Source organism: Musca vetustissima, unplaced genomic scaffold (genome assembly GCF_032173495.1).
Source record: "Musca vetustissima isolate MV318-11 ecotype Yass unplaced genomic scaffold, APGP_CSIRO_Mvet_v1 utg10190, whole genome shotgun sequence".
NCBI lineage: Eukaryota > Metazoa > Arthropoda > Insecta > Diptera > Muscidae > Musca > Musca vetustissima.
Genome location: NW_026875858.1, coordinates 172748 through 182585, shown reverse-complemented (window position 1 = coordinate 182585; position 9838 = coordinate 172748). Strand labels below are relative to the sequence as shown.

The window sequence follows — 9838 nt, the reverse complement described above, 5'->3', positions numbered from 1 at the left end:
CAAAGGTGTATTGGAAGAAACCACGACCCAACACGATTAGGGGAGAAACACCGGTCCAATGTTTGACAAATGTCTGGAATTTACGCAACATGGAGTTGGGAGGATTATCCACCTGATCGTAAATGTCAACTTCACCGAAGGACAGAGAGGGAACAATGGGGGCTCTGAAAAAAAGGAAACAATAAATATTTTTGTAATTGTCTAATTTAATTTTCTCCGAAAAACTTACCCTGAACGTATGGCAATCTTAACAAAACCCTTACGATTTTTCAGTACAAACACATAACGTCCGGGACGTGATTCCAATGACTCTTCAGCACCACCCACCAACAAGGCCACAGCATATGAAGTAAATCCATCACGATTATCTGGATGCTTGGGATCATTGGATTTCTTCAGATAATACATCAGAGATTGTTTGGAGCACGATACCAAACCCCAAAGGCGAATAATTTCACGCATAAATGGTATACGGAAATGCATATCCAAGGTGGCAATTTTTGGTCGAATACCGGGGAACATTTTCATCCATTTGCCAATGTTGTTGCCCATATTGCTGGCAATACCAATTCTAAGAGAAGATAGGAAATAAAATGTTTGTTTATTAAAATCATATTTGATACTCTCTCTTTTCAAAGAGAATGGCAATTGTCCATTCCCTCAGAATCAGTTATAGGTGATCGATTGAATTTTTTTATCACTAAAGTATAATTATGAAATTTATGACATCGAAACATAGATAAGATATTATTGAAAAAAATAAATATTCCACTTTATTGCATTTTTTGTTAAATTATGCACAACAGTGTTTATCAAAAAAATTGCACGATTAATGCGTTTATAAGCATTTTAACATAAATGATATGTCCCTTTTTTCATTATACTCTCCACCATAAGGAGGAGTGTATATTAAATTGGTCATTCCTCAAATGATTCGCCAGAGACCCCATAAAGTATATATATTAGGTTGGGGAAAAAGAAATCCATTATTTTTATAAGAACTATAAGACTTTATGCTTCGGAATGTCCGATTTGGGTCAAATATGCACCTTTTTTGTATGATTCGTTGCCATTTTAAAGGTAACTTCCTCTCTCATAGAAGTCATGTTCTCTATTTGCAAAAAACTCTAGTAGGCGATTTTCACAATCCACCAAAGATACAAATTTTTTATCATATAAGAAATTTTGCAATGCAAGAAAAATATGATAATCGCTTGGTGCCAAGTCCAGACTCTATGGCGGATGCATTAAAACTTCCCAACCAAGCTCCCGAAGTTTTTGGCGAGTCATTGTAGATGTGTGTGGCCTAGCGTTGTCCTGGTGGAACACGACACCTCTCCTGTTGGCCAATTCTGGGCGTTTCTGGTCAATTGCTATCTTCAAACGGTCCAGGTGTTGATAGGAGAGATCAGAATTTGATGTTTGGCCATATGGAAGCAACTCATAATAAATAATCCCCTTCCAGTCCCACAAAATACATAGCAGAACCTTCCTGGCCGTTAGTCCTGGTTTGGCAACCGTTTGAGGTGTTTCACCGTTCTTATTATCGTATGTGATCCATTTCTCATCTCCAGCCACCATACGTTCAAGAAATGGGTCTATCTCATTCCGCTTGGTCAAGGCTTCGCAGATGGAAATTCGATCCATCCCATTTTTTCTGTTAATTGGTGTGGCATCCAAACATCGAGCTCCTTTTGGAATCCAGGTTCGTGTAAATAGTTTAAAACAGTTTCATGTTCGATTTTAGCTCCTGGGCGATGTTAAGACTGCTAACATGCAGGTCAATTTCAGAATTTTCAACGACCGGCCTATTGGATTTCTTTTCCCCCAACCTAATTTTTAATATTAATTCGTCCGAGAGGATATAGTTTCTTCACTAAGTCGGATTCCAATAAATATGCGAAGGCCAGTCAGAAATAAAAGAACTTTCTTGATAGTTTCCGGACATATAGACCTGCTACCATATCTCGTTTACGATATGTTCTTGAGGTTATATCTAACGATAACCGTCTCATAAATTCCGTTGAAATCTTAAATGGGTATTTCTTTACTGCTATGCAAATTTGTTGATCAGTACGAACTGATTTACTTTTGCAGCCTTCCTCTTCTATGTTTTTGTTGAAAAAGTTATGCGGCATATATTAACCTTGCAATTTTAGTTGCTTTAGTTTTGGCCACCAGTGCTGCCATAAAATGCAAATTTTATCCTTTTTACACAAAAGTCTTGGTCCATTTGAAACGATTCTTTACTAAAACAGTCACTCTTGTTATTCGTCAAAGAAGAAAAGATAGCTCTAAATGTCTTGAATATAAATCCGATGTAATTTCATGTAATCTGCATAAATGAAAAATATATACGGCATCACCGAAAATTATAGGCGATGTCCTTACCTGGATCCTCATTGAAAATTTCAAAGCGAGCAGCTCTATATTTCCGTCCTCTAGTGTGGTAATGTGTTACTAAATACTATATGAATACGTAAGCACCTGTAAATATTTAAGTGTAACTCCCACATCCGAGTACATACGACAATAAAATTTGTAACGATTTAAAGGTCAACTACTCCTCTTGGATATACTATCAACTTCTCGGATCTATGTCCTTCAGGGGCAAATATATACGCCATAGAATACACTATTTCTAATTTTTCACACAAAAGTCGGGGTCCATTTGACCCGCTTAATATTGACCAATCTTTATCAAAACAAGCAGGCTTATTCTTTAGCCCGATCCCGTTCTCCACCGAACCGAAAAAATAAGTATTTGGTCAATTTCATCCCCTAAATATTAGCCGATCTTTACAAACATTCATTGGCCAGAACCCATCCTACATGCAAAATTTCGTGAAGATTCGTCCACAACTGTGGCCTGTATCGTGTTTACAAATTATAATGGACAGACGGACGGTATACTTGAAGATATGACGATCGGTATACTTGAAGGTAGGTCTAGGACCAATATTTCGCGGCGTTACAAACTTTTGGAGTTGCATAAAGCTATAATACTCTGACAACATAGTTGTGTGGGGTATAATAATACTTATACGCCACAATGTACCCAAATCATAAAAATGTATGTAGAGATCACATTTTGAATGTGATCAATATAAAATTTCGTGATGATCGGGTTGGGTACTCTAGAACGACCAGAAAACTCAAAAAAATCTTCTTTATTCAAAAACGGACTTACGTGCATAATTTCGCGAAGAATGTGGCCTGTACTTTCTTTACAAATTATAAAGAACAGACGGACGGACATACACATATGTCCAGATCGATATATGACACTCGGTATACTAAATGGTAGGTCTAGGAACAATATTCTGTGACGTTACAAAGTCTTTGGGGCTACACAAACTTATAATAACCTTACCACATAGTTGTATAGTTTTAGTTCTATAAGAATACCTTGATCTAGACAAATGCATGATTTTGTATTTAAATTGATAGCTACTTAGGAAAGTTTGGTAAATAAAATAAATTCACTGAAATTTTGGGAATCATCGGCCAATCCAAACCAAAGTTATAAGCAAAAAGTACTTAGCATGGCACGTACAAAATTGAAATTTCCATATATATATTCTACTGAAAAACTCACATTTCATGTGCATACTAATAATATACATATTGATATAACATAAACAATTTTTATTTCACAAAAAGAAAAACTTTGTATCTTATTTGTTAAAGATCGCACAATAACAATATTTGAAATAATTTCCATGTCGACAAACTGGTTTTATGTCTCCCCCCATACTCATACTGGACATCGATCAAGGTCTGTCTTACACACAATTACAATCACACTTACAATATAAAATGGAAAATAACTTACCCAAAAATGCCATGTGGAAAACAGGCAATCAAATAGTTACGATCTGGTGTCAAGTCTGCGGTCTTTATTAATTCAACTGGGAAATAATCACGCTGATGATCGGTCATGGCATTGTTACGCAGCGATCCCCAGCTGTTGATAGAAGAATAAATATAAAAAATGAGATAATGTTTAAATTGTTTAAGACAATTTTTATTAAATGAAATTTAATTAATTAGTTCGGAACATTAGTGTGGGTTGGCATATATAATAAATAGGCATTTCCGGCAAAAGGCAAAGAAAAGAACTCAAAAGATACATACCGCAGGCACTTAATTTTATACCACTGATAGTACTTCTAAAGTCCTATAAAAAAGTATTATTGGTGAATTGTAAAAAAAAATGCAATTGTGTTTGATTTATTTAACATTTAAAGTTTTATTTTCATTCCGAAAATCGTGTAACTAACCGCGGAAATGTCCATATACATATAATGCAGTTATCATTTTAGAAACATTTTACACATTAAATTAGTTTTGAACGAATTCGAAATATCACACTCTCTACTTTGTTCACACGCTCTAATATATTTGTATATAATATCTGTTATTAATAGATTAAACACTACTTACCCAATACCATCCAAAGCTGATGCTCTAAATTTATGATCGAAATAAATATATGTCAAGTAGATCAACATTAAAACACGTCCAATATAATTCAAATAGAGCTGTAATTAAATAGAAAAAATATATAATTAAATAAGTACACAAGTTAGTAAAAAAAACGATACAACATTCAATCGAGACAACTTTTTCACTATGAGAGAAATTTTTTTCTTTATATAAGTGTCATGTCGAAACATTGGCCTACCTATCCACTAATTTTTGGCCGATTATCATCAAAACATTCAAACTAAAAAAAATTCCTGATGCTCGGATCCCAATTGTGACCTCTAGAGCGCCAGACAAAATAGACAAAAATTGGTTCAATTTGATACCCAAAATATTTAACGATCAATAGGTTCTGTATTTGGTCAGAACCGAATCTACATTTCGCGACGGTTGATTCATATTGTTGATTTACTAAACGGTGGATCTGGGACCACAAATTGACACTGCGAGTCTTCAAAAAATGGTTTTAAACCTTAATAAAAATTATCTTAAAAAATATCACGATAATCCTTGAAAAAAATATTAAACAAAAAATTACCAAGATAATCCTTGAAAAAATATTCAAAAAATAAAAAATACGCATATAACGCCGATATTCCTTGAAAAAATATGTTTAAAAAATCTACGCTTATACATCCAATAGCCCGTGGAAAAATAATTAAAAAAATCTACGCTTGTAAATCCGATAGTCTTTGGGAAAATAATTTTTAAAAATCTACCCTTATATCGCCGATGGTCCTTTTTATACAAAAATTTACACCGATAGTCCTTAAAAAACATTTTTAAAAATCAAGACATAAAAAGTAGTCATAAAAAATATTTTAAAAACCAGTAAGGAAAGTAGTAAAGTCAGGCTGGGCTGACTATATGATACCCTTCACCACTTTGTGTATATTCTACATATGGGAATTCTCAATTTTAGATTCCATTAAATAAATTTAATTCGATTTGAACTTGATCAATAAATGAACCGACTAACATCAATCCATACACATGCCTTTCTGCAACCTATGCAAAATTTCAATGGGACAAATTTTTGTAAATCGATTTATAGTAAATTTGATACACACTATTCGGTAATATCACAAACATTAGGAGTTTGGTGCACCATTTACCAAAAATCGGACATATATATATGTATATATATATATATATATCATTCTAGAAATAATTCATTACGCTATGACACATTTCGTGCCAATCGAAAGATATATATTCACTTTGGAGCACCATTTACATTAAATCGGAGGAAAATATATATAAAACTATATCTAAATCTAAGCCGATTTTCAGGAAACTTAACACAGTTCATTATAGACTCAATTCTGTACGCTATACCGAATTTCGTGCAAATCGAAATATATATAGGGACTTTGGTACACCATTAACATTAAATCGGACGAAAATATATATGGGAGCTATATCTAAACCTGAACCGATTTTCAGGAAACTTAACACACATCATTCTAGACTCAATTAAGTACGCTATGCCGAATTTCGTGCAAATCGAAAGATATATAGGGACTTTGGTGAACCATTTACATTACATCGGACTAAAGTATATATGGGAACTATATCTAAATCTGAACCGATTTTTCAATGCGGTACGTCCTTGGGCCACATACATGAGCTGTGCCAAATTTCATCAAATTCGGATCATAAATTCCTACAGGTGTTTAAAATTTAACATAGACAGACGAACGGACATGACTCAAAAGTGATTCTATTTGCCTGTTACAAACATATGCACAAATGAAACAATACCCTGTAACACAGTGTGGTGAAGGGTATACAAATCTACGCTAATAGGGCCGATAGTCAATGGAAAAAACACATTTTTTAAAAAATCAACGCTTATAACGCAGATAATCCTCAAAACAAAAATGTTTACCTACACAAGGTTACCCTACCCAACTACCATGGAAATCTTATTTTTACGAATGTTTATTCCGAGCCTGGGCAATATTTCATGAAATTTGCACGGTCACGCCCGATTAGAGGTCAACTAATATTCAGTACGGCCCTTCTGCTAACTTGTCCAGATTCCCTTCACCGTGAGTTGTGTTTTGATGTTCGGCTTTCAATTGTGGTCCATAGATCGACTCAAAAAAAAAAACACAAAAAATTAAGTTTTCGGCCCACTTCATCCCAAAAATATTATCTGATCTGATTATCACCGAAAATTATAGGCGTTGTCCTTTACCATAGCAGGATCCTCATGGAAAATTTCAAAACAATCAACGCTATATTTCCGCCCTCTAGTGTGGTAATGGGTTACTTAATAATATTTGAATACGTAAGCACCTGTAAATGTTTAAGTATAACTCCCACATCCGAGTACATACGAGTCGGTATCAATTTAAAGGTCAACCACTCCTCTTGGATATACTATAAACTCAGGAATAAATATATACGCTGTAGAATACATTTTTTTCATTTTTTACAAAAAAGTCAGAGTACGTTTGAAAGATCTTTATCAAAACATGCAAGCTCATTCGTTGGCCCAATCTCCTTCTACATATAAAAATTCGATGTTTGGGCCATAATTGCGGCCTCTGGAGCGATCAGAAAAATAAACAAAAATAATGTTTTTTGTCATTTCATCCCCTAAATATAAACCGATCGTTACTAAAAACAATAGGGGTCTTCATTGGCCAGAGCCTATCCTACATGCAAAATTTCGGGAAGATTGGTCCATAACTGTGGTCTTTACCGTGTTTACAAATTATGATGGACAGACGGACGGATATATTTCACGGCGTTACAAATCCTTGGGGCTGTACAAAGGGTATAGGGTATAAGGGTGTAGGGTATAAAAATATACGCCTATGGAAGTTCTAGGAAAAATATTATGCCGATGAAAGTTATAATCCATAAACAAAATAATAATTTGAAATATCTACATAACACGATTATAATCCTGATATTCCTTGATAGCCTTAAATCCATGCTTATAGCCTGCACTTATAACTCTCATAGACTTTGAATCCCTATTCTTCCGCTCTTATAACCCGAAAAACCTATGGAAATAAAAGTGCATACTTTTAAACTTTAGAGGCTTAAATTTTTTAAATCCTTAAAACTGAAATTGAAAAAAATCTTATTCAATTCTACAACTACTATAAACCTTCAAATATGTTTTAAAAATTTACACGTACAGGTTAAAAATTTTTATTTCTTAAATTCGAATTATTATCAGTTAACTAAAACCCTGATAAAGCGATTTCACAATTTGCACAATTGTATGGTAATTGCAGCAACATTATCATCATTCCATGGATCTTTGACCTGAAAATTGTCAGTTTTCATAACCTATTAAACAATATATTACTAAAAAATAACAATTTTATAATATATATATATATATATATATTTAATTTTTAAATATTTGATGGATCTTGAAGATCGTATAGGTCAGATTTTTTATCTCGTGGCATTTTCAAAATAAAGTCTAGTTTCTCTCATAGCAAATATTCAGTCTCTATCGACCTTGGCCTTAATGTCATTTTTTATTTCCTGTAGTTTTTTTTTAATTCAAACTCACCACAAAGAAGGCGGCCAACAGCATCGAGACGAAGGGCAAAAACATAAACACATAAATATAAATTCCAGCAGCCAATGTTTGGATACGGCGACGTGGTGGAATATTTATCGGAGCCCATTCGATTTTCATATGACTGGAGATTTCTTTGATTTCTTTAGAAATTTCCTTAATTTTTGTCGCTTCAAAGAAGTTTTTTAGTTTTTTGTTTGATTTTTGGAATTTTTCTTCCAGCACAGTCATGGTGTGGCAGTTTTTTGTTTCTTTCACTTAATTTAAAATTCAAATATTTTGTTTATTACACAAAAGTGTATTTTATGCTTAAATCACACACTCTACACACAATTAAAAATGCGTATGGAAGTGTATTCTTTAGATTTTTTATTTTTGTCCGCCGAATAGCACTTCCGACTATTCTTGTTAAAATTCTAAATTGAACTGAAACGAAAATGAAATGTCGAACATTCACACTTTGATATCTCACTCAAACACGCAAAAAACTATGCTAAGGGGGGAACGCCTTACTCAGACGGACCTTTGTCAGTCAGACATGGTTCAGTTGAAATCTTATCTGGTATTCGACCAACAAGTCTGTCTGTATGTCTGTCAATTCAGTTATCAGAATATAACCGATTCAGGCTTCTGAATATCTTTGTTGTGCTTAGATTTTTTGTGGTGTTGTTATTAATTAAATTGCAATCGCTGTCGACCTGTCGATGTTAAAAAAAATTTACAACTTTTTTTCGATGTTGTATAATTTACAACTTTTTTCATAAATAAGTATGAATATATGTATTAGGTTGGTGCACAAAAAATTCTTTAAAAAATACACGTCCACTGCTGTGTTAATCCTTTAAAAAATACACTTTAAAAATCCGCCCCTAAAGCCTCTTGAAGAAAATACATTCAAATTTCATTTCTGTGTCTTTAAAAGTTCTTGAAAAAAATAAATCGAAAAATGCACACCAAGTCCTAAAATAAACATATGAAAAAAATCCATGTGAAAGTCCTTGATTAATACATTAATTAATCCACGTGTTCCTAAAAAAAAGAAATTTAATAATTCGATGCCTGCAGCTGTGATAGTCCTTGAAAAAATATAATTTAAAATTCCACGCCTATATTCCTAAAAAAAATATAATTTAAAATTCCACGCCTATATAGCTTAAAAAAATAGAAATCCACGCCGATGGTTCTTAAAAAATGTAGAAATCCACGCCAAGGTCCTTGAAAAAATGTGGAAATCCACGCCAAAGTCCTTGAAAAAATGTGGAAATCCACGGCTGTTGTCCTTCTATGAAAGTCCTTGAAGAAAATATTATTTAAAAATCCACGCCCATTGTCCTTCTATGAAAGTCCTTGAAGAAAATATTATTTAAAAATCTACGCCCATTGTCCTTCTATGAAAGTCCTAGATAGGTCCTTGAAAAAATATTATTTAAAAATCTACGCCCATTGTCCTTCTATGAAAGTCCTAGATAGGTCCTTGAAAAAATATTATTTAAAAAATCCACGCCTTATATAGATAGGTCCTTGAAAAAATATTATTTAAAAAATCCACGCCTTATATAGATAGGTCCTTGAAAAAATATTATTTAAAAAATCCACGCCTTATATAGATAGGTCCTTGAAAAAATATTATTTAAAAAATCCACGCCTTATATAGATAGGTCCTTGAAAAAATATTATTTAAAAAATCCACGCCTTATATAGATAGGTCCTTGAAAAAATATTATTTAAAAAATCCACGCCTTATATAAATAGGTCCTTGAAAAAATATTATTTAAAAAATCCACGCCTTATATAGAT

General features: G+C 33.1%; 1 protein-coding gene across 1 annotated transcript; it reads right to left on the bottom strand.

Moving 5' to 3' along the window:
- Nucleotides 1–4: 4 nt before the first annotated feature.
- LOC133338382 (2-acylglycerol O-acyltransferase 2-A-like) lies at nt 5–8228 on the bottom strand (the record flags this gene model as incomplete). The annotated part of the gene is made up of 5 exons (XM_061546556.1): nt 8033–8228; nt 4447–4544; nt 3836–3967; nt 230–571; nt 5–164 (listed from the first exon to the last, which is right to left on the bottom strand). Coding segments are annotated over exons 1-5 (861 nt in total), but the record flags the coding sequence as incomplete, so codon positions are not given.
- Nucleotides 8229–9838: the final 1610 nt, after the last annotated feature.